The sequence below is a fragment of the Hibiscus syriacus genome, unplaced genomic scaffold, assembly GCF_006381635.1.
Source record: "Hibiscus syriacus cultivar Baekdansim isolate YM2019G1 unplaced genomic scaffold, ASM638163v2 tig00110676_pilon, whole genome shotgun sequence".
NCBI classification, from domain to species: Eukaryota; Viridiplantae; Streptophyta; class Magnoliopsida; order Malvales; family Malvaceae; genus Hibiscus; species Hibiscus syriacus.
In genome coordinates, this window is record NW_024062820.1 from 1,923,900 (window position 1) to 1,949,941 (window position 26,042).

General features: G+C 33.8%; 2 protein-coding genes across 3 annotated transcripts; both read left to right on the forward strand.

Annotated features, from left to right (window-relative positions):
- Window positions 1-17,169: 17,169 nt before the first annotated feature.
- On the forward strand, window positions 17,170-18,748 carry LOC120137647 (oxygen-evolving enhancer protein 2, chloroplastic-like). Its single transcript, XM_039153344.1, has 4 exons — window positions 17,170-17,516; window positions 17,595-17,827; window positions 17,938-17,988; window positions 18,366-18,748. Exons 1-4 carry the CDS (start codon window positions 17,282-17,284, stop codon window positions 18,624-18,626), a joined length of 780 nt encoding a protein of 259 aa, XP_039009275.1. The 5' UTR covers window positions 17,170-17,281; the 3' UTR covers window positions 18,627-18,748.
- Window positions 18,749-19,701: 953 nt separating this feature from the next.
- Window positions 19,702-25,512, forward strand: LOC120137644 (nuclear transport factor 2-like). 2 transcript variants are annotated; one of them, XM_039153342.1, is made up of 9 exons: window positions 19,702-19,908; window positions 20,811-20,984; window positions 21,773-22,067; window positions 22,150-22,397; window positions 22,474-22,657; window positions 22,767-22,888; window positions 22,978-23,043; window positions 24,788-24,851; window positions 25,005-25,512. In XM_039153342.1, exons 2-9 carry the CDS (start codon window positions 20,811-20,813, stop codon window positions 25,238-25,240), a joined length of 1,389 nt encoding a protein of 462 aa, XP_039009273.1. In that variant the 5' UTR covers window positions 19,702-19,908; the 3' UTR covers window positions 25,241-25,512. The 2 variants fall into 2 exon arrangements, with proteins under 2 accessions (XP_039009273.1, XP_039009274.1); XM_039153343.1 differs by lacking the exon at window positions 19,702-19,908 and having other exon boundaries at window positions 20,808-20,984.
- Window positions 25,513-26,042: the final 530 nt, after the last annotated feature.

A 26,042-nucleotide genomic window follows, 5' to 3' on the forward strand; every position in this document is an offset into this window, starting at 1 on the left:
ACAATTGATCCATTTAGATCTTTTTGGGCCAACTAGAACTACTAGCTTGGGTGGAAAACAATATGCATTTGTCTTGGTAGATGACTATTCTAGATATACTTGGGTTCTATTTTTAAATACTAAAGATGAAGCATTAGAACAATTCATCACATTTGCAAAAGTAATCCAAAATGAAAAGGGTTACTCTATAACTAGTGTTAGGAGTGATCATGGCACTGAATTTGAAAGCTTGGATTTATTGAATTTTGTAATTCTAATGGTATTAGTCATAATTTTTTCAGCACCTAGAACCCCTCAACAAAATGGAGTTGTTGAGAGGAAAAATCGAACTTTAGAAGAAATGGCTAGAACCATGCTTTGTGAAAATAATTTGCCAAAATATTTTTGGGCGGAAGCCACAAATACTGCTTGTTATGTTGTTAATCGAGTAATGATTAGGCCAATTTTAAAGAAAACTCCATATGAAATTTTCAAAAATAAAAAGCCTAACATTAGCTATTTTCATCATTTTGGATGTAAATGTTTTGTTTTAAACAACGGTAAAGAAAATCTTGGCAAATTTGATGCTAAAAGTGATGAAGGAATTTTTCTGGGTTACTCCTTAAATTCTAAAGCTTATCGAGTATTTAATAAAAGAACTTTAGTTGTAGAAGAGTCTATACATGTTGTTTTCGATGATAATCCCCTTCCAAGGAAGGATTCTTGTGTGAATGATGATGTAGGTGTTATAAATACAAATGATGTTAGACATGAAGTTAGAGAACCATCATCAAAGGAAGAAACGAAGAATGAGGAAACTCATGATCCTCTTGAGAATCCAACCATTGAAGAAAGGGAAGTATCTTATCCAAGAGAGTACAACTATGTCAAGGGTGGTGAGATTATAGGTGATCCATCCAAAGGGTAACAACTCGATCTTCTCTTAGAATATTTGTAATTATGTTGCATTTATTTCATGCATAGAGCCTAAGAATATTAAAGAAGCATTAAATGATGAACATTGGATTATGGCTATGCAAGAAGAGTTAAATCAATTTGAGAGAAGTAAAGTATGGACATTAGTTGAAAGGCCTAGTAATAAATCTACTGTAGGTACTAGATGGGTATTTAGGAATAAGCTTGATGAGAGTGGTAATATAGTGAGAAACGAGGCTAGACTTGTTGCTCAAGGGTATACTCAAGAAGAGGGCATAGACTATGATGAAACATACGCTCCCGTAGCTAGGATGGAAGCAATTAGAATGTTATTAGCATTTGCATGTTTTCATGAATTTAAATTATATCAAATGGATGTTAAAAGTGCATTTTTAAATGGTTTTATAAAAGAAGAAGTGTATGTGGAACAACCTCCACGTTTTGAAGATTCAAAATTTCCAGATCATGTTCTTAAATTGACAAAAGCTCTTTATGGTTTAAAACAAGCTCCTAGAGCTTGGTATGAAAGATTGTCAAAATTTTTAATTAAAAAGGTTTTTCAAAAGGAAAGGTTGACACTACATTGTTTTTTAAAGCATAAAGGTAAAGATTTATTAGTAGTTCAAATTTATGTTGATGATATAATATTTGGTTCTACTAATGATGTTCTTTGCCAAGAATTTTCTAAGCTAATGCAAAGTGAGTTTGAGATGAGCATGATGGGGGAGCTCTCATTTTTCTTGGGACTCCAAATCAAGCAAAGAAAAGATGGCATCTTCATTAATCAACCTAAGTACGTCAAAGATATGCTCAAGAAGTTTGGACTGGAAAATGGGAAACCTCATGACACTCCAATGAGCTCTTCAACAAAGCTTGACTTAGATGAAGGAGGTAAATGTGTAGATATTAAATTATATAGGTCAATGATTGGCTCTTTACTTTATCTAACTGCAAGTAGACCGGACATTATGTTTAGTGTTTGCTTATGTGCTAGATTTTAATCATGTCCTAAGGAATCACATTTACTAGATGTTAAGAGAATCTTTAGATACCTTAAGGACACTCCTAGTTTAGGACTTTGGTATCCTAGAGACTCTAGTTTTAGCTTGCATGCCTTCTCTGATTCGGATTATGGAGGATGTAAATTAGATAGGAAAAGCACCTCCGGTACTTGCCAATTCCTTGGAAATATGCTGATTTCTTGGTTTTCAAAGAAACAAAATTGTGTTGCATTATCTACCACTGAAGCGGAATATATTTCAGCCGGTAGTTGTTGTGCACAAGTTTTATGGATGAAACATACGGAATTGAAGTAGGTACTATTCCTATCAAGTGTGACAATACTAGTGCTATTTGTCTCACTAAAAATCCCATCCAACACTCTAGAACTAAACACATTAAAATTAGACATCACTTCATTAGAGACCATGTCACTAAGGAAGATGTAGTTCTAGAATTTGTTGATACTTTGCATCAATTAGCGGATATTTTTACAAAACCCTTAGATAAGGAAATGTTTTGGACACTTAGGAGAGAATTAGGTTTAACTGACCTATCTTCACTTAGTGTTTAAAATAATTCAGCACTTTTAATAAATACTGAAAAATGCTCATAATAGTAATTTTTGATTGCATTCATTGCTATTAGTTAGGGGGAGTTTATGATTCTTGATGAAAAATTAATTTTATGTTCAAATATAGATTAAAGATTAATTTAATTGTTTGAACATAATTATTTTTCAATATATGAGTTGCCTATACCACTAGAGAAGATTAATTTAGCATTTTTTGTGCTTAAAAATCGGATTTTAGCATTTTGGTGCAGAGGGAATCGATCCCCCCTCATGAGGGAACCGATTCCCCATTTGAAGGGAACCGATTCCCCCCACAGGGGAATCGATACCCCTCTGGGGTTCTGTTAAATCGAGCAGAACACCCAAAATCCCAAAATACTCAAACCCTCTTCCGCCGTTCTCTCTCAACTTTTCTCAAATCTCCATTTTTGCCTCAAATCAACGATATTAATCGGAATTCGAATCAAATATCATCTTCTAAACCTGTTGGAATCATTAAAATCGTGCAAACAACATCTAAATCCCCTCAATCTTCATCTTTCAAGGTAACTTTTTCTAAACTCTCTATTTCATTGATTTTGAACATAAGATTAGTTTTAATTAGTTATAGGTTGAAATAGTGATCGGGCATTGATTGTTTAGTGATTAGAAACTAGATGTTACAACTAATTTCATCAAAAACACAAGAATTTTCCAACAAATTTTAAATTTTCGAAATTAAAAAAAATGTTAATTTTCAAATTATTGTGTTTTGATTAAATTATGTTGTTGTTATGAAAACTATACATATATTGTTTCTCAAAACCATATTTTTCAAAAGTTTTTCAAAAACTTTGCCCATTAGAATTGATTTAGAAAACCTTGAAATATTGAGGACTCAATTGAGTTTTGGGATTAATTGAATTGCATACATTTGTTTTTAAAATTGCAGGTTATCCAATCTATTCTGATTTCCTTTACCATGTCCAATCCTAAACGTGCTAGGTCTTCATCTAGTCGTTCTAGTCGTCAACCAAATCCACCTCCAAATCCTCCTCCTATTCCTCAAAATCTTATTCCAAATCTTGATCCTAACTTGACTATCCAAAATTCTTGTTTCAATCAACCGGGTCCTAAAGATTATTGTTATTGGTTTTACCAATATTTTGACTCGTATAAGATTAGGGAAGAACGTATCCCATCTCTTCAATCTATGGTTGCTATTAACTTTAAATATCTCCCTATCTTGCACGAATGGAAATTTGATAAACTTTTCAAACTTGAACCCGTTGTCTATCATCAACTTGTTCGTATCTTCTATTGTAATGCCGTTTGTATCAAAAATCGTGACAAAACCAAAACCATAGGAGTACGTTCCTACCTCCTAGGTCAATATTTCCATCTTGATCCGGCTTACATAGCCAATGCCTTAGGCTTGGATAATGAAGGTTTATCAAATGAAAAACAAGTTTTAGGCTCACGATATAAACGAAATGATAGTGCAAGTGTTCTAGATCTTCATGAGCGTTTTCTTTATCTCATGATCACTTGGTGGTTTCGATCATCCGGGGTCGTTATTCTACTCTCAGAGCTTTAGATCTTTGGTGGTTGCATTGTTTTGAACTCAATATAAAAATAAACCTTTCCGAGATTATCTTTGCTGAGATTGTTGAAACCGTTAACCTAGTGCCAAATAAGAAACTCTGTTCTTCACTAGTTTATGGTTGTATCCTTAGTAATCTCTTTTCTAAAGCCGAGCTTCGAGTTGGTCTAGATGCCTCCTTTCCTCTTAAGAAACAAATCAATCTTCTTTCTTTAACAAGAGCGGGATGGGTCAAAAATAAAGAAACCGGTGAATGGGTTCGATCTTCTGCAACTACTCCGGGAGCTAGTTCTTCACAAGCTCCACTCGAAGCTGACAAAGATCCAGAGTTTGAACAATTAATGAGGGATATCGATGAAGCCGAAGATGAGCCTGAGCAACCCGAGGAGCACGGACAACAATCGACTCAAATGCCTCCATATTTTCAATCTTTTATGGAGACATTTGATGTAACATCCTCATACCGGGTTAGTGATCAAGTTGTAAAGTTTCAGAATTTGGGGACTAAAGTATAAGAATGAAATAGTTCAATGCTTATTGGATATATATGATGAAGGTTAATTAGTAATTATTAAAGGAAATTAAGGGTTAAATGGTCATTTGACCAGAAAGATTTTTATATTCCTTTTTAAGGGTAATATAAACGTGGGATGTGTGAGAACCATCCAGAGTGCTCTTCTCCTTTCTTCTTCTTCATACGTGAGAGAGCAAGGCAAAGGTAAGTTTAATTTCAGTTGGTTAATTCTTGAGTTTTAAGCTTAGTTTTGATTCTTTGGTATTAAATAAGCTTAAGGAAAGCTTATATGGGATTTAAACAATAAGATAAGGAATTATGAAGGAATTTGCCATATGAGTTTAAGATGAAATTTTGATATGGTATGGTTGTTGAAGTTTTATGGATGAATTTGACTTGTCATCAATCTAATTAAGAAGTATGAAGTGTTAGAATGAGAATTAGAACACATTGAAAATTTGGTATGATTTTTGAATCTTATATGGATGATAGGATTTTGAGGTTTAAGATGAAATAAATGAATATAGATTGGTTTAAGTATGTGTACTAGAGTTAAGAATGAAAAGGGGATGATATATGAAGTGTTTGAGTGGAAATGAAGTAATTTTCGGGTTGAAAATATGATTTCTGGGCAAGGGAATCGGTACCCATTCAAGGGGAACCGATACCCCTTCAAACGACAGAATTCCAGAATGTCTTGAGGGAATCGATACCCCCATGGTAGGGAACCGATTCCCCCTAAAGAAAATGTTAATATTGGTTTAATAAGTTCGTTTAAGTTGCTAGTATCCAATTACAAGGTGTAGGTATCTAATGATTGCCTCAAAATGTACATGTATGTAGATTCTACGCATAAAGCAACTCCGGAACGTTTGGCAAGTAAGATCGATCAAGGAAAGATAACAGATCGATATTGACTAGTGAGGCCAGGTGAGTGGTACTATTAGAATATACGTATTGTGTATGGAAATTTGACTTGCGACAAGTAGTTTCCCATATGTTGAAGATATGATTGTATGATTATGTTTATATTACATGAATATGTTTAGTTGTATTACATGTTAGGTGGTATGAATTTATAGATATGTGTTATATGGCAATGATTTATATGATAACAAGAGAAAGGATATAAATTACATGAGTTAGATATATATATATATATATATATAAATATATATATATATATAAATATATATATATATATATAGGAATTGTATAACCAACTTATGAGATTAAATGAAAAGTGAGATAAGTTAAATAACATTGATTTATAGGGCAATATAAGAATGATATATAAATGAGGAGACATTGACAGAAGTGATTACATGAATATGTAAATAAGTTATATGGAGAGGATATATGAGCGGAAATGAACATATAATACATGAGTCATATGGTAAAGATTTATGAATCTATAGGAAAATGTTATGGGAACTATGTGATGATAAGTTATGAGAAAATATTTATATAGGTAACAAGCTATGTGATATACTTGGTGTATGAGAATCATATGAGAATAAGAGATGACAATGAGTTACATGCCAGATGAACACAAGAGAAGTGTTATAAGCTACGTGACAGATGATTATGAAATCATACGAAAAGTGACATGTACATGTGAATACATGTTAGTGAAATAAGCTATGTGAACTAGTATAAATAGTATGTGATTACATAAGTTATATGATATAAACATGTGATATAAGATATAAGCTAAAGAATTATAGGATATGAGATAAGACAGACATATGTGGTTATAAGAGACATGATATGAAAAATAGGAGAAAAGGAAAATGTGATATGTGAAAGTGAACTATATATATATGAATATGAGAAATGATATAAGCCATGTGACATGATCTATATGATTACATGAATATGCAATATGTGGTACAAGTGATATGAAATGTTATAAATGATAATGCCCATGTTAGTGATATGAGAGCTAGGGGTATAGTTGGCATGCCAAGAGTCGAGGATTTACCTATGTTCTACGGAACATATGGACAGTTTTACCTATGTCTTTCGAGACATATGGACAGTATACCTATGTTCTAAGGAACATATGGACAGTTACCGAGGATCTTTATGACCTCTGGACAGTTACCGAGGATCTTTATGACCTCTGGATAGTTACCGGGGTCTGTGTGACCTCTGGATAGGTCCTTCGGGACATTTATATGAGCTGTGGTGATAGCATAGTGGTGCACAACCTCAATAGACTCACATATCTACAGTTCTCACAGGTGCACATGGGCTAATAGAGATAACATGGAATGTAATGTATAAGATATATGTGATGTATATACTTATGGTGATATGTCATGTGTTGCTTGAATTATAATGATGTTGATAAAGATAATAATATACATGGGCAATGCAATTGGAAGACAAACGAAAAGTGAAAGTAATACAAGAAGATATGTTGCGTGTGTGTATGACATGATTATATATATTGTTATCATGCAATAGATACATGCATATTGAGATGTCATGATTCAATGGTATGAATGCACGTTCATGAATTTATTGTTATATATTTAATTATTGCCTCACTAAGTCAACGACTTAGCGTGTGATTGTTTCACACGTAGGTTTCGAGAAGAATAAAGAGTAATGCGGAGCAAGACAGGTCAGTTCTCCTTACCAAATGTCAGATCAGAAAATGTATGTACTGTTTACAGAGTGTAGTTGGCATGTAGTCTAAAGATATAAATGGTATGAACTCTGATATCTGTTGTAAACGTTTTGAAGTAATTTAAATGTTATCAAAGTTTTAAATTACTCACTATTTTATACGAATAAATGTTTGAAAAGTCAATGTGACACTTCGGACTCGTATCCGGGTCGGATACGGGTTGGGGGTGTTACATTTAATGGTATCAGAGCTATGGTTTAGCCGATTCTCGGCATAAACCGAAGTCCAAAATGTCATAAAGGGTGTACATGCCAAAATAGATTGAAAAATTTCTGATCTGATAGTGTAAGGAATATGTTATCTTGCTAATAGAATAAGAATAATTTAATACAGTAGAAATCCGATCATGATAATTTCGAAGTAAGTGAAAGGTGATATTCCTGATTGTGATAGCTATGCACTTGCCCTGGCCAGGCAGGATGAAAAGCGGACACCTCAGGAAATGCCTAGTAAGATCAAAAGTTGATTTCAGAAAGCTGAAATCGTATCTGAATAATGATAGAAAATTTTCATCGTTTGGAATCGGAAAAACGATATAGAGTTATTATGTGGATAAGATAGAATATGATATTATAAGATGAAAAGTACTGGGATTATAAGATTATAAGATATTGTCAGGATATGATAACCAGATCTGCAATGGATCTGGATATAGTTGCATATTTGGTTATATTAATGTGGTATAGTAAAGGAAAAGGAAGTAAGAATTTGTATATTTAAGTAAAGCTGAGGATTGATAAGAAGAGTTTGAGAATGTGTATATCAATGATCAGATTATAGGACACAGGAAGTCAGAATGTTGAGTTTGAGCAAAAGAAATTTCAGGATGTATGAGAATTGAGGTGAAATTGATAAATTGAGTAAGCAAATGTTGAGATAATTTAGATTGGAAAGAATGTATATGATTGGTATAAGAGGGCTTGTGCCCTAGAATGAACAAAAGTTATTATCTAGCTGTCAGAGTAAAGGTGCTAGAGTTATAAGATTGGAGGAAGATATAGTGGAGTTAATTGATTCTGATGTGAATTTGAATATAGTTGTATATTCTGAGCAGATAGCTATGATGTAGAAACAGAGATAAGTATTTGCATAGAACCTTCAGGAAGGAAAATACAAGTATAAGAAATGATAAAGAAGGAAGTTATGTATAAGAAATGGGTTATCAGAGTAATGAGGATGCAATGAAGATTGGTACATAAGATGAGTATAAGTGATAAGACAAGAGTATGTGAATATGAAAGGAAATATATGATTTATGTATAAGGAATAAGGAGTAAAGAAATGAAAGGGATTGATTTAAAAGAATCAGATACGATAAATATGGAAGTACAGAGGACAGTTTTGATATAGAGTGATGAGATGAATGTTACTGTCAACGTGATGAGTGACATTATATGGAATTTTAGAAAGGTCAAAGGAAAAATGCATAATTGAATGAGAGAAAAGACAACAATGGATTGGTATTACTGGTTATTGTTTATATGATAAACAACAGAACATGAAGGTATAAACGAAAAAGATAGTCGGAAAACTAAAGGATTAAAAAGTAAGTTTCTGATGATGACAAGAAAGAATAAGTCAGGGAAGCAACATAAGAACATTAGAAGATATGTTCCTATTAAGATGTGCAGTGAAAATTCGAGGACGAATTTTCTTATAAGGAGGGGAGATTTGTAACATCCTCAATACCGGGTTAGTGATCAAGTTGTAAAGTTTCAGAATTTGGGGACTAAAGTATAAGAATGAAATAGTTCAATGCTTATTGGATATATATGATGAAGGTTAATTAGTAATTATTAAAGGAAATTAAGGGTTAAATGGTCATTTGACCAGAAAGATTTTTATATTTCTTTTTAAGGGTAATATAAACGTGGGATGTGTGAGAACCATCCAGAGTGCTCTTCTCCTTTCTTCTTCTTCATACGTGAGAGAGCAAGGCAAAGGTAAGTTTAATTTCAGTTGGTTAATTCTTGAGTTTTAAGCTTAGTTTTGATTCTTTGGGTATTAAATAAGCTTAAGGAAAGCTTATATGGGATTTAAACAATAAGATAAAGGAATTATGAAGGAATTTGCCATATGAGTTTTAAGATGAAATTTTGATATGGTATGGTTGTTGAAGTTTTATGGATGAATTTGACTTGTCATCAATCTAATTAAGAAGTATGAAGTGTTAGAATGAGAATTAGAACACATTGAAAATTTGGTATGATTTTTGAATCTTATATGGATGATAGGATTTTGAGGTTTAAGATGAAATAAATGAATATAGATTGGTTTAAGTATGTGTACTAGAGTTAAGAATGAAAAGGGGATGATATATGAAGTGTTTGAGTGGAAATGAAGTAATTTTCGGGTTGAAAATATGATTTCTGGGCAAGGGGAATCGGTACCCATTCAAGGGGAACCGATACCCCTTCAAACGACAGAATTCCAGAATGTCTTGAGGGAATCGATACCCCCATGGTAGGAACCGATTCCCCCTAAAGAAAATGTTAATATTGGTTTAATAAGTTCGTTTAAGTTGCTAGTATCCAATTACAAGGTGTATGTATCTAATGATTGCCTCAAAATGTACATGTATGTAGATTCTACGCATAAAGCAACTCCGGAACGTTTGGCAAGTAAGATCGATCAAGGAAAGATAACAGATCGATATTGACTAGTGAGGCCAGGTGAGTGCGTACTATTAGAATATACGTATTGTGTATGGAAATTTGACTTGCGACAAGTCTGTTTCCCATATGTTGAAGATATGATTGTATGATTATGTTTATATTACATGAATATGTTTAGTTGTATTACATGTTAGGTGGTATGAATTTATATGATATGTGTTATATGGCAATGATTTATATGATAACAAGAGAAAGGATATAAATTACATGAGTTAGATATATATATATATATATATATATATATATATAGAATTGTATAACCAACTTATGAGATTAAATGAAAAGTGAGATAAGTTAAATAACATTGATTTATAGGGCAATATAAGAAGATATATAAATGAGGAGACATTGACAGAAGTGATTACATGAATATGTAAATAAGTTATATGGAGAGGATATATGAGCGGAAATGAACATATAATACATGAGTCATATGGTAAAGATTTATGAATCTATAGGAAATGTTATGGGAACTATGTGATGATAAGTTATGAGAAAATATTATATAGGTAACAAGCTATGTGATATACTTGGTGTATGAGAATCATATGAGAATAAGAGATGACAATGAGTTACATGCCAGATGAACACAAGAGAAGTGTTATAAGCTACGTGACAGATGATTATGAAATCATACGAAAAGTGACATGTACATGTGAATACATGTTAGTGAAATAAGCTATGTGAACTAGTATAAATAGTATATGTGATTACATAAGTTATATGATATAAACATGTGATATAAGATATAAGCTAAAGAATTATAGGATATGAGATAAGACAGACATATGTGGTTATAAGAGACATGATATGAAAAATAGGAGAAAAGGAAAATGTGATATGTGAAAGTGAACTATATATATATGAATATGAGAAATGATATAAGCCATGTGACATGATCTATATGATTACATGAATATGCAATATGTGGTACAAGTGATATGAAATGTTATAAATGATAATGCCCATGTTATGTGATATGAGAGCTAGGGGTATAGTTGGCATGCCAAGAGTCGAGGATTTACCTATGTTCTACGGAACATATGGACAGTTTTACCTATGTCTTTCGAGACATATGGACAGTATACCTATGTTCTAAGGAACATATGGACAGTTTACCGAGGATCTTTATGACCTCTGGACAGTTACCGAGGATCTTTATGACCTCTGGATAGTTACCGGGGTCTGTGTGACCTCTGGATAGGTCCTTCGGGACATTTATATGAGCTGTGGTGACAGCATAGTGGTGCACAACCTCAATAGACTCACATATCTACAGTTCTCACAGGTGCACATGGGCTAATAAGAGATAACATGGAATGTAATGTATAAGATATATGTGATGTATACTTATAGTGATATGTCATGTGTTGCTTGAATTATAATGATGTTGATAAAGATAATATACATGGGCAATGCAATTGAAGATAAACGAAAGTGAAAGTAATACAAGATATGTTGCGTGTGTGTATGACATGATTATATATATGTTATCATGCAATAGATACATGCATATTGAGATGTCATGATTCAATGGTATGAATGCACGTTCATGAATTTATTGTTATATGTTTAATTATTGCCTCACTAAGTCAACGACTTAGCGTGTGATTGTTTCACACGTAGGTTTCGAGAAGAATAAAGAGTAATGCGGAGCAAGACAGGTCAGTTCTCCTTACCAAATGTCAGATCAGAAAATGTATGTACTGTTTACAGAGTGTAGTTGGCATGTAGTCTAAAGATATAAATGGTATGAACTCTGATATCTGTTGTAAACGTTTTGAAGTAATTTAAATGTTATCAAAGTTTTAAATTACTCACTATTTTATACGAATAAATGTTTGAAAAGTCAATGTGACACTTCGGACTCGTATCCGGGTCGGATACGGGTTGGGGGTGTTACATTTGATTTCCGATATGCGACCATGGATTCGCGCTTTACTTCTATAGAGTCCCATTTATCCACAATGGGAGCTCAACAATTAGAGATTCTCCGAGAGATGCGAACAAACAACGCTTCAATGAATGAACGTATTGATGCACTCTCACACGAGATGGCCGCTATGCGAGCTCGTTTTCCTCCTCCCGATCCTCCTACGGATGTTTGATTCTATATTTTGCTTTGAACTCCAAACTTATTGTTTTAACATTTTGAATATTTTGGAATGTTTGAATTTATGGATTGTGAATTTGTTTGGATTTATGGATGGTGTGAACTTATATGTTTGGTGTGATTTATTCATTATTGCATCATTTACATCATTATTAGCAATATGACCAATTTTGCCACATCACATTGCTTATGAATATTGATTATGGAACTAATGGCTAACGTTTCTCTTGATTGTTAGCAGCTTATGCATACATATACCTAATCAATTGGCTAAATGATTTTCACGTTTCTTTGAATTTTTTGATTTAACAAAAATGGGGAGAAGTGTGTGTTTTTTAAAATTTTTAAAAATGATAAATGGGAGAAGTGTTAAAGTAAGGGGGAGTAATTTCAAAACTTGATTTCAAAATCTTAAAATTACATTAAATGTTTTGTTATATCAAAAAGGGGGAGATTGTTGAAAACATTTTGATATTTCGATATAACAAATTAAGTTAAATGAATTTTAAGATTTTCCAAATAATTTTCTAAGTATATTCGATATAATTATTCGAATATCAAAATATTACTCCAAATATTTCAAAAATCATTTTTAATCCTTACTTAAGTGTAAAATTAAGTTTTAATCTTAAAACAATTTCAAAATAATCTTTCAAAGTATTTCGAACCATTTCAAAGCCAAAAATTCCAGATTGCTCAGAGGGAACCAATTTCCCCCAAGGGGATACCGATTCCCCCCTGAATGGTTTGGCTCCGAGATTTCCAGAATGCTCGGAGGGAACCGATTCCCCCATAGGGGGTACCGATTCCCCCCTGTTCAACGGTCGAAATATTTGAATTTTACACTTAGGGAACCGATTCCCTATGAGGAGGAACCGATTCCCCCTACGCTCCAAGCTGTTTTATTAATTGTTTTCACACTAAAATGGCTATATGATCTTCACTAATCATCCCCAACGTTCATAAGTGATTCAAGGTGTATTTAAACAAGTTCTGAAGCCCTTGATCAACAAGAAATCATAAAGAAAATATAGAGAAACAAGAGAGAAAACATCAAACACCAAGTTTGTGCAAATCAAGCCAATTTTCCTTTCAATATTCATCTTGCTTTCAAAGAACACCATTTGTGCTTATTTGTAATTATTTGTGAGTGTTCTTTTCTTGTTCTAGAATTGTGCAAACATCTTACCTTGTGAGGTTTTCCTTGTAAGTTTGCAAATTTGTAATCTTCTCTTTGGGAAAGAGTGTTCTCAAGAATTGGGGTATATTCTTGAGGGTGTTGTAAGGTTATCTCTTTGGCCTCAAAAAAAAGAACAAATTAGTGAATTTGTTGGAAAATCCTTAGTGTGGATAGCTAAGGTAGTGGACGTAGACTTTGATTGAGAAAGTCGAACCACTCTAAATCGCTGTGCAATTACTTTCAATTTTCTGCAAAAGCTTCCACCAAATTTTTAATTGCCAATTCACCCCCCTCTTGGCCAATTCCGTCAATCGATTAACTCAACACATTTCATATCATCAAAAGCATATATATCACATATATTATATTTGGGTTATCTATTTAATTAGCTCATGGTACACTTGTGAGAACTAAGGATATGTGAGTGCATTGAGGTTATACACAAATGCTGTCACCACAGCTCGTAAAATTCCTACTAGGGGCACTGAAATTGGTCTCGAATGACCACTATGTCCCGTAGGACCACTGTATTGTCCCGAAGGACCATTTTATTATCCCGAAGGACCACTGTAACCCTCGACTCTTGGCATGCCAATTATACCACTAGCTCTCATGTCACATAACATGGGCAATATCATTTATATCATTTCACATATTCATATAAGCTCATAGCTTCGTTCACATATGCTTGTAATCGTGTAATTTCTTTCATGTAATTCATGTCACTTTTCATATGAATTCATATTCATATGTCACATAGCTCGTATCACCTTGCATGGATTCATATAAACATATATATCATTTGATTCATGTCTTATTCTTATATCATCATATATATATATATATATATCATCTATGTTTCATCACTTAATCTCATATTATATAACATGCTCTATCCTCTTATGTTCACATGACATATAATGCATACAACTTATATTCACATATGCATTTACTCATGGATTCATACAAATCATATCATATCTTGTTCTTATATGTTTCCAATACATCACATATATCACTAGTGCGTTTTCACGTAAACATGTAAATCATGTAACATATAAGAATATATATCAATTTCTATATACTAATACACACATAATATTTTAAAAGTTACTTATTACCATGAAACTCCATCATTGGCTCATCACAAGCCAATGTTTGTTCAAAAACCTAAGTACAAAATAAATTGCACTCACATTAGCATTGCATTGATTCGATCCTAATCCTTTGATTATTCCGGAACTTGTTTAGGCTTAATATCTAAATAAATATCACATTTCAAAACAATTATCAGTAGCCTAAACCTTAAACTTGATGTTAATAACTTAAGCCGGTTTAATGAACCAAAATTCCATTTTTTTCTTTAAGGGGAATCGATACCCCCAGGGGGAATCTGTACCCCCTGCGTAATCTGAAATTTTCGTTCAAGAGGTATCTTAAGCACGAAAATTCACTCTTTCAACTTTAATTATTCAAGTTTCATTCCCTTTCATATTCTTAACTCAAATATACATACTTAAACTAATTTATATCCATTTATTTCATCTTAAACCTCCAAATTATATTCTCCATATAGAAATCAATAATCATACCAAATTTTCCATGTTATCCAAACTTAATTCTAACACTTCTAACTTCTTATTCTCATAGATGACAAGTCAAATTCATCCTCCAAATTCATTTAAACCTTCTTATTCAAAATTTCACTTCAAAACCCATTTTCTTTAATCTGTCATAACTCCTTTATCTTTTGATTTTAAGATAAATTAAGCTTTCCTTAAGCTTAGTTATCATCTAATGATCAAAACCCAACCTTTAATTCAACAAATAATCAACAAAATCGAAAACTCACCTTTGAGCTTGGAGATAAGGGAGGAAGAAGAATATGAAGAATGGAGAAGAGTTTGTAGATAACTCCCCCCACCCGACGTGAATCATTCATATAAAAGGGGGGAAATATCTTTCTTGTCAAACGACTATTTTGTCCTTTAATTCCTTTGATAATTACTAAAAACTTTTAGGAAAAAATTTCAAATAAATCATTAAACATTTAAACATTTCCACTTTAATCACCAAATTCTGAAATTTTACAATTTAATCACTAACCCATAGTTTGGGATGTTACACTATATTAGTATAACACTGAGGGGCTGTTTGCTGGCTCTGAATGGAACCATTCAACGTTGAATGCTGAACCGTTCAGCATTCAGCGCGTTTCTATCGCACCTCTGAATGATTCAGTAATGATTGATTCAACAAAATAGTGCTGAATGATTCATCACAGAAGTACATTCTGAATGATTCATCACAGAAGTACATTCTGAATGATTCATCACAGAAGTACATTCTGAATGATTCAAATCCGTTATCAAACAACATGCCACATTCAGAGCTAATTCATATAGAGCCTCTGAATCATTCAGCGCTTAATCATTCAGAAGTAAACAAACAATCCCTGAGTTACCACCCATCGAAGTAAGGATAGTTTCCACCCATTGAGAGGAGGCCTCTACTGTTCTACGATTGTTGTAATCTTATTGTAGAATCGGGGGATCACGAGTTGTTCGATGTCATGGATGTCACCTCAGGACGGTTGATGGCGTTGGGGGCAATGACTTTGGATGTGTAAATGAATTTGACACGGGAGGAATCGTCGTCATAAAACACCATTTTTAGACTTCTTTTTCTCTCTCTGTTGTAATTTCTTCTTTGAATTGTTTGCAGTGACAACAATATCTTTATCATTGCTGGTTTTGACGGTTGCCAAACCAGACGTGTGAACATGATATGTTTTTTTGTTCCATTTTTATTATTGGTTTATTTTATGAACCATCCTTCAAGAAGGAGAAGAAAGAGATAATCAACTATCCTTGAAGAAGAAGAAGAAAGAGATAAACACGTCACTCTAGCATGGTTAATATTTTAGCAGTTACCATGTCATTGACGGTGATAATTATTTAACGGTAGAGTGACAAAAAAGTTTAATGTCTAAAGTTCAGTGAGCAAATTGAAAAAATTGAAAGTATGGTGAGTGAAATAGGGAAAGAATAAAATTTAATGAGTAAGTGTATAATTTACCCTTAAAAATTTTACCCGTCGTGGGTGGTTAATAGGTGATAAATACAAAAATATTACGTGAGTATGAAAATGGGAATGAGATATCTGCATCAGCCCCTAGGGCTGTAAACGAGCTGAGTCGAGCTCGACTCGAAAACTCTGAAATGGAACTCGACTCGAAAACTCGCGAGCCTAAAATTTTCAAGCTCGAACTCAAACTCGGAATCATGAACTGAAGCTCGTAAAATCTTAGCTCGAAAAGGCATGAAATGAAAAAAAATCTTAAACTTAACTCAATTGAAGCCTTAAACTCAAACATAAACCTTAAATACATAAAAATTTTATATTTTATTTTTTATATAAAAAATCAATACATAAATATTAATATTATTAATAATATATTTTTTTTTAAATAAAATTTTAATATATTATATTTTTGAGTTACTCACGAGCTTTTCGAGTCGAGTACCAAGTAGTTCGTTTCGACTCGTTAAGAACTCAAGTCAAGCTCGAGACGAGTCCATTCGAATCGAATATTTATTAAATTTTGATCGAGTCAATCTCTCAATCTATCTGGTCTCATTTATCACGCTATCCGTTTACCATCCCTAAACTAAACTCATTTAAAGCCCATCCCCAATCATGGATAATATTGAGTGCGAAAGGTATGAATTTAGCGATGGTTACATGATACAAGAAAACCCTGGAAGTCCATTGACGGACATACATCCAAAATGGGAATCCCACATCGACTTAGCCACAACAGCAACTCAATCTACGTGCACCAATAAGATCCTCAAAATCCTTATCCCCATAATCCAATCCATTTTCCTCATCAAATATTTCTACCAAATTCCCGATTCCCCCATTCACGTATCAAATCAAAAACCTCCACGCCCACACCACACTCTTTTTTCAGTCTCGGTTTCAGTTTATACTTTAGACTTGTATACTATTAGAGCAGCAGCCAAGCCATGGCCTCCGCCGCATGCTTCCTGCACCACCACCATCCACTCGTCACCACCGCCACCAGATCACCATCATCGCAACGCCTAGTGCCAAACGCCAAGCCAAATCAACTCCTGGTTTGCACTGCTTCTCTGAAACATGCAGATCTGATCTCCCGTAGGTTGGCTCTCACCGTGCTGATTGGCACCGCAGCCGCTAGCTCTAAGGTTTCACCTGCCGGTGCCGCCTATGGTGAACCTGGTAACTCTCACCCTCTATTTCACCTTGTATCATTTAGTGTGTGTTTATATTAAAATAGGGAGAGATTTGGTGCTGCAGCAAATGTATTTGGGAAGCCAAAAACGAACACAGAGTTCATACCGTACGATGGAACGGGGTTCAAGCTGTCAATACCATCGAAATGGAACCCGAGCAAAGAGGTCGAGTACCCTGGTCAAGTCCTGAGATACGAGGACAACTTCGACTCCACCACCAATGTTGCTGTCATGGTCACCCCAACTGATAAGAAGTCCATCACCGACTTCGGCCCCCCTGAACAGTTCCTCTCCAAGGTTCATTTCTCATCATTTCATTACATTACAGACATGCATATGTACATACATACATATATACATGTCATATGTGGTTTACTGATTTATTTGCTTCTCATGGATCTTTGCAGGTGGACTATCTGCTTGGAAAACAAGCATATTCTGGCTTAACCGATGCTGAGGTATGGTTTATCAAATAAGAGCGTATACCCAAAAACAAATACAAAAACATGAGAATGCTTAAAATGTTGATTATCCTTAAGTCACACATAATCATGTCCAACACGTTGTTATACCTCCTCCGTATTCTCGTACCTTCAATAATGGTGGATCCAGAAATATTTTTTTTAGGGTGGACACACTTAAGTTGGTGGACACGATCTTCTAAGACGGATACCGGTTACCTTACTCTCCGGTGTCAAGGACATATATACTCACACAAATAAAACTGAGTAAAGAGAGCTTCAACCCTACCCTCATTGTTGATCGTCTTCTCCAAAATCTGTTCTCTCTGTTCTCCATATCTTTAAAATCATGAAATTGGCATGCATGCATGCAGGGTGGGTTTGACTCAAATGTTGTGGCAACTGCAAACATATTGGAGACTTCAACTCCGGTGATAGATGGGAAAAAGTACTACTACTTGTCGGTGCTGACAAGAACCGCCGATGGAGACGAAGGTGGCAAGCACCAACTAATTATGGCCACCGTGAACGGTGGTAAGCTTTACATCTGCAAGGCGCAAGCTGGAGACAAGAGGTGGTTTAAAGGAGCTAGAAAGTTTGTGGAGAGCGCTGCAAATTCCTTCAGTGTTGCTTAAGTCAAAATTCTTACTTTTAGAAGATCTAGAGCGAATAATAATTCTATGTAAATATTCTTAGAAATTATTTGTATATTTCTTAAGTTAATGCCAACAAATGTGTATGCATGTGTGTATGAATATACATGGATAGAGCTAGGAGAAAATATTGGGAGGGACAAAATACTTAATTTTAAAATAATAAAGACTTGTTATGTATTTAATCTAAAAATTGGAGGATAAAAATTCAATTTTACTTAAATTTAAATAATAAGGACTAAGATGTTATTAAACCAATAGTTTGGGAGGGGCAAGAGCCCCTCCCACTCTATCCGTTCCTTTGAATATACATACTAATTTTCTTATAATGAAATTATTTCATTATAGATTCATAAATATTACATCAATTTAATATTCATATTCATATTTAACTTTTTAGTTATTTTCTCTTAAATAACTTAATTATAATGATACTTTTCAAATTGATAAAACGTGTAAGTATTGAGGATTAAATGTATAATTATAATAATTTTATTTCCGTTAGATATTAATAGTAAGTTGTCTAATTAAACATAATTAAATAGTTAAATGGTCTGATTTATAAAATTAAAAGATCAGTGGTAAAAGTAAAAGGACTCCATAGTTGAGTGGTCAATGATATAGTTTACCCAAAATTATATAACTCTTATATTTTTTATTTTTTAAAATATTTAACACCCGACAATATCTCATTTTGCAATGTCACTATTTTCTTAATTTAAAAGAGACAACGATGGAGTGGTTAGTTATAAACCGATAACTTTAGTGATCATTTTGTTAAAAATCGACAATATTAATGATTAATTTGTTACTTTTAAAATTTCAGTGGGAAAAACGAAAATTTACTAAAACATTAGTGACCATTAGTATAGTTTACGCTTAAATAACTAAAATAATAAAAAGCTAAAATGAAAATGTTATTAAAGTTGAAGGACCGTTATGGATAATAAGCTTAAACCTTCCTTAAAATGGAAAACAGTACCCAAAAAGAAGCTAAAAAAACCAAGTAGGTTAGAGGAAAATACCTTCACAGTTCACAAGTACCTTTCGTCACTCTCTCTTTCCCTTATTCTCCGTTTCCCATTAAAACACTTTGTTTTTTTTTCTACGACTCAAAGCTCCTGTGTCATCTTCATCTCCTTCAACAAATAACTCTTTTAAAACAGATTCAAGCAATTTGAACTCTTCCATTAATAAAGAGCTGCCTTCCCACAAAATTCTCTTTATTCTCTGAAGAAAAACATTCAGCATCTCCCATTTTCTGGTACTTTCCCCCGATCGTCTTGTTTCTTCTTTTTCCCATTCGCTCTTTATTTATTTTTACTTGGTGGTTATTTGTTGCTTTTTTTTCCTTTGATATTCGTTTATTGGATCAGTCATTACTATAAAGTTCAGTTTTTTTTTTTGGTTTTTTAATTAAAAAAATTATTTTTTTGCTATGGGTTTTAAGGTCCTTTACTTTATGGTATAAATGTCTCCTAAAAATGTTGCTTGATTCATTAAAAAGTTTTGGCTTTCTTCGATGGGTATTCCCCCTTTTCGTTTTTCGGATTTTTTCTGTAGGAATCTGTTATTTTTTCTTCGATGATCTAGGTTTGTTGTTTTTTTATTGTTTTTATATGATTCCTTGGCTGGATGCATTTAATTTTTGGGAAGAATGTAGCGGTCCACTGTTATAGAATGTAGGTAAAATAATATAAGTTAAGCCCTATTCCGATTTAAGTGTTGTTTAATCTTAGATTTTTGGTGAAAATTGTTGGTATTTAGGCTCTTTTTAACAACTTTTGATAGATGTTCTTTTTTATTTGATTTCTTTAGATGAGTACTTGGCTTAATGCATTTAAGTGTAAGGGTTTTCATGAGAATGTAGCAGTCTATTCCTAGGGCATGTAGGTAGAATAATGTAAATTAAGCCTTATTATGATTTTATTGTTCCATTTATGCATTTGGTGGCAATGCTTTTTAATTGGCTTTTTCTATTTAGGGGGTGTTTTCAGCCTTTTTAGTTCAATTTCCTTGTGCATTCTATGGTATTGATGATACTTGAGTGTGTAAAACAGTCCAGGCTTTATCTCTGAGGTTGTAGATTAGGGGCAGTCGTTTTCTTATTTGACCTTGAAGATATATTCTGGTGGTAAATTTCTGTATGGTATTTTCTTCCAGCAGATGGCATTGGAAACGGCTACTCCAAGTGCCCAAGTTGTTGGAAATGCTTTTGTTGAGCAGTATTACCACATTCTTTACAATTCTCCAGAGTTGGCTCATAGATTCTATCATGACTCAAGCGTGCTTAGCCGGCCGGACTCCAATGGTATGATGACATCAGTGACAACCATGCAAGTAAGCTGCTTGGCTTGTGTTATTCCTTCTCAATGTTGTTCTTTTAGTTGGTTCTAAGAGTTTCTGATCATTGATCTTTAAAAATTCTTGAGAACATTCAGTATGTCTTTAAATTTCCTTGATTCTATACCGATGATGTGCATTTAATAGATGCTGATTTATTACCTACCAATTGGTTAAAGGGCGATGGATGGCCTTATGATTTAGGCGGTACTTACTGAGCATCTGTGCTTGAGTCTGTAGGTTTTGCATCAAGAAATTTGCAGGGTTAAACTTTTTGGAGTTGGTGTATGGTGCTTCTGAATATCATGTCATGGAAATGATATTCTCAATTTGGCAATAAAATATGTGTTATGCTCTAACATTTTTTTCTTCATCTGTGATGTTTGTTTTTGCTTCTATTGTTACTTTCACTAATAAATATGATCTTTGTTGGAGCTTAACTTATTACAAATTTCTTTTGGTTTTCATTAAAAGAAGGCATGATGTTCTTAAAAAATGTCTCATTGATCTGGTCATTTTTATATTCATTTCTTAATTACAATATTGCACATCCATTTGTAACCTTGAACGTAGAACATCAATTTAGCAAACATGACAAATCCATCATACATGCTCTAGGGTGTAATTATTATTATTTGGAATTTGAAACTGTAATATTATCATCCTTTTTAGTTTCCAATAACAAATAGCTTGTAGTTATACTGTGTTATAAATTTATAGTTGCTGTCAGTTTTATACTATCATCTGGTGCAAAGGCCTTCCAATAACATTTTTTTCTTGAACAGAGTATTAATGAAAAGATTCTTTCCTTGGATTACAAAAATTATAAGGCTGAGATTAATACTGCTGATGCTCAGAAGTCTTACAAGGAAGGTGTGACTGTGCTCGTAACTGGATGTCTAACAGGAAAGGATAACTTGAAGAGAAAATTTGCACAATCGTTTTTCCTGGCTCCCCAGGACAATGGGTACTTTGTTCTAAATGATGTATTTAGGTATGTAGAGGATGGTGAATCCTTGGAGAATCAGAAAGTTAATGGCGTTTATGATGTTCCTAGAGTGCCTTCTGCATCAGAACATGGTAAACTTATATTGTCTGCTTTTTCCTTTTCCATATATTTTGTTGGATTTTCTTTCAATATTCTTTTTATTTTTGTTTGCAGAGCCTTCTCAAGGTGTGGATCCTTCTCCAACAGATGCAGCAACTGCTCTTGTGGAAGAGAATCAAAATGTTGTTGAGCAAGTCGCTGAGCAAGTTTCTGAGCCATCAGACAAGGAAAGACAATTGGTCAATGAACAAGAGGCTCTTTCGGTATCCCAGTCGCATTCTCTTAGTAATGATATTCCAGTAGTTGTTGAATCAACTTCTTCAGCCCAAGAAGTTACACCGAAGAAATCTTATGCATCAATTGTTAGTTTATACACGAACATCTACTTTCCAGTTTTGCATTTAGTTGCTTGCTGAAATTTCTTGGTTATTGTTATAGGTAAAAGTACCAAAAGGGAGTTCAGGTCCAACTAGAGTTTATGTCCCCACTAATTCTTCTAGAGTGATGCCCCGGGAAACTGAGAGCCAGCCTCTTTTGTCTCCAGCACGTGCTCCTCCAGAAGCATCTGCACCTTCTAGCATCGATTTTGATGCCACTGAGAGTAACGATATTCCTGAGGAAGGTATCTCATGTGTGTGTGTGTTGTTTACAAATTTAGGCTGTGCGATCTGAAATCATCATATATGCTTTCAGTATAAGACAACTGTGTACTAACTCTATTTAACTAACAGTTGAGGGTCATTCCATTTACATAAAGAACTTGCCCTTCAATGTGACGCCTGCACAGCTGGATCAGGAGTTCAAGAAATTTGGACCCATCAAGCAAGGGGGTGTCCAAGTTAGAAACAATAAGGTTGGTTGCTGGTACATTGAATGAATAATATATTACATTCTATTTCACTAACATTCATTTCTTGATATTTCTACATTCTATTTCTTCAGCAACAGGGATACTGTTTTGGTTTCGTTGAATTTCTGTCTTTGAGCTCCATGAATGATGCAATTCAGGTATGGATCATGTTTGTTATATATACATATTGAAAGAATGTTTCAGATTTATCAGTTTCTTTCAGTCCACTCTTTTTAATGCCCATGTTATTGGGGAAGTTTTTAAAATCATATGGGATCAGTTAAATGTTCTTGACACCACATCCCCTACCACAACTCTTTCAACCGATTAAGGGGCAACAAATTCTCATCTAGAGCATCTTTAGTTTTTCATACTTCTTATTCTTTATATGTACAAGCTCCAAAAGTAGGAAAGTGCAATTTTGTCTACCATCAGGTACTAATTAGCTTCTCAGTGCAAGCATCAAATACCGCACATTGAGAGCAAATCAACTTTTTAAATTAGTCTCTGGGCCACCCCCCCCAATTTCCAGAACATTAATAACCGATAATTATTTATGAATATGTTGCATGTTAAATATCTGTAAAATGTCAATGCCTGGTTTGGGCATATTAATTGTGCTCCTAATTTGGTTCTTCCCCAGTCTCTAGTCAAATCCTTGTTCTTTGAATATTAATATGCAAATGCTTTCATGTTGCCGTACTATCCAAATCTTGATTTGGTGTTCTGTTCTCTGCCTCTTTCCCATCCTATGTCTCATCATTTGCTTGAACGAACAGTGCTTAGCTATACAAATATTACTTAAACCTTTTCATCAGCCGTCTTTTAACAAGTAGTTTTATTTCTGAGAGCCGCTTAGCGTTGTGTAATTTATCTGATGGCCTATATTAGTAGGTCAAAGAAATTTATGTGTTGTGTGAGTACTGATGTTGCAAATAATTTGCGTCATGAAATGATGCATGAACTAGGAAAATGAGTTTTTTTATTTGTGCTCGTGTCTGTAAGCGTAATGGATCAGATTCTTGGATTTTGAAATAAGATTGACAAAGTTTCAGAAAATATAGAGAAATTTGTTTACCCAAGGAAAAAAACCATTCGGGAATGAGTGGAAAGCTTTTTCTATGTGACCTTAAAGATGTCCTTGGCTTCATTTAATATGAAGCTATATTGTTATTTGCTCATATATCTATTGATATGATGGTGCGCTGGCCCACCATGTGTGAAGTGGATTAATCTTGAAAGCATAGCATGATATCATGCTTATACATGAATTGGTCATAATGCAAGGTAACCTATCATGCATGCAGCTAGGTTTTATTATTTATATGGCTCGCCTGATGCTTACCTGGTCTATCTTGCCCTTGCCTTCCACGTGCAGTATGCGATGTAGATTAGTTTTGAAAGGCACAGCATGATATCATGCTATGTTCATAATGCTACCTGATCTCATGCTTGTACATGGTCTGGTCGTAATGCATGGTAACTAATGCATGCAGCTCAGTTTCATATGCGTTATGGTTGATTGATTCTTACCTGGTCTCTGTCTGTTGGATGGGACTTTAAGTATGCTACCTGATTCTTTTGGTGGTCTGATATTAGGATCATTTTTTATCTGCAGTTCTATGAAGATAAGCTAAAATGTATAGTATTGCTTGAAATCGTTCTTACTAATGTGTACATCACATCCTCGTAAACATTTTATATCCACCTGAGTTTTCTTCGACTACGGCAAGATTTGGTTTTCCTTACACTAATCTGATCCCAGCCATCATCTTTTATCATAATTATAAATTTTGCGTAATTAAATGTCAGTCCTTGCTCAAAACCTGCCATTTCCTTGTTCTATTGGAAGTTTACATTTTGGGGCATTGCACTTATTGCATAATGAGCCGTAATATTCAGGCATCACCAATTACAATTGGAGACCGTCAAGCTGTTGTCGAGATAAAGAGAACTTCAACCAGAGTTAAGTAAAAACTCTATGAACTTATAGTTACACTCGCTATTGATTTGAACTTTGAAATATTGTTTGATTTATTTGTGATGGTAAATGTTGTAACTGCATGAACTATAAAGATCAAACTCATCTGATGGTCGCCCCTGCTGCTGTTTCTTACAGTTGGTAATGAAAGAGGTAGCTTCCTACCCAGAAGAGGAGGGTTTCGAACCGACAGCTTCAGCTTCAGGGGTCGTGTAAATTATGTTGGCAACCGAGGCTTCGGCAGAAACGAATATGGGAACCGTGGTGAATTTTCTGGTCGACCTAGAGGTTCAGCTTGGCGTGAAGGGAGAGGAAGGGGTGGTCGTTCAAGTGGACGGAAGCAGATTTCTTCGACTTCAAACCCGATCGAATGAAACCCATTTTTTATTGGCAGAAAAAATCTCTGAGGATGAGGTTAGTACGCAACATTTTGGACATATGTTCGAGTCGCTGACTTTTATCGTTGTTCTCGGAAGATGGAAGGCATTGCAGTAGCTTAGAGAATTTTGTGTAGGGCATCTTGTTACTGTGGAAAACTTAAAGGTCATCCTCAAGATTTGATTTATTATTTTACATTTGATGGATATCACTGAGTTTTTTGCTGTAAAGAGACCTCTAGCTTCAAAATTCACGATGGGAAGCTTTTTTTCTCTTTTATTCGGTTTCAATTCACTATCGTTTCTTTGTTCAGATGGATACATTTTCTTTTTTCTTTAGTGCAGCATTAGACAGGAAAGAATTATATATATTAAAGTTAATTGCATTGTCGGTCTCTAAACTGTGACCACGTAGCCCGTCAAATTTTAAAACATTTTATGTATAGGTGAACGCTCGATCGAGTCGAATCAAAAAATTTCGAGTTATTTGAATTGATGAGTCTTATTTTACAACTTGAAGGTGACTTAAATCTTTTTGAGTCAAGTCGGATTTTTGAATTTCTATTTATAATATTATGATATTATTTGGTTCTAATTTAAATGATTTTTTTTTATAATTATACATATAGATGTATGTATATATATATTTTCATGTGATATACATAAATTATATAAAATCAAGGGACTCGATTCAAACTTGAAAATCAATCAACAAATTACTAAGATTTTCAAGTTATTCTATTTACCATTCATGTAGAATAGTTGTATTTTACAACTCGATTTGAACTTAAAATTTTTT

What these genes read in the sequence shown, in the direction of transcription:
- LOC120137644 (XM_039153342.1), top strand. Translation starts at nt 20,811, where the DNA reads ATGGCATTGGAAACGGCTACTCCAAGTGCCCAAGTTGTTGGAAATGCT. An exon ending in TAACGATATTCCTGAGGAAG is followed by an intron (nt 22,658 to 22,766) that starts GTATCTCATGTG and finishes TTTAACTAACAG; the next exon opens with TTGAGGGTCATTCCATTTAC. An exon ending in TCCAAGTTAGAAACAATAAG is followed by an intron (nt 22,889 to 22,977) that starts GTTGGTTGCTGG and finishes CTATTTCTTCAG; the next exon opens with CAACAGGGATACTGTTTTGG.
- LOC120137647 (XM_039153344.1), top strand. Translation starts at nt 17,282, where the DNA reads ATGGCCTCCGCCGCATGCTTCCTGCACCACCACCATCCACTCGTCACC. An exon ending in TGCCGCCTATGGTGAACCTG is followed by an intron (nt 17,517 to 17,594) that starts GTAACTCTCACC and finishes TTGGTGCTGCAG; the next exon opens with CAAATGTATTTGGGAAGCCA. An exon ending in CTGGCTTAACCGATGCTGAG is followed by an intron (nt 17,989 to 18,365) that starts GTATGGTTTATC and finishes GCATGCATGCAG; the next exon opens with GGTGGGTTTGACTCAAATGT.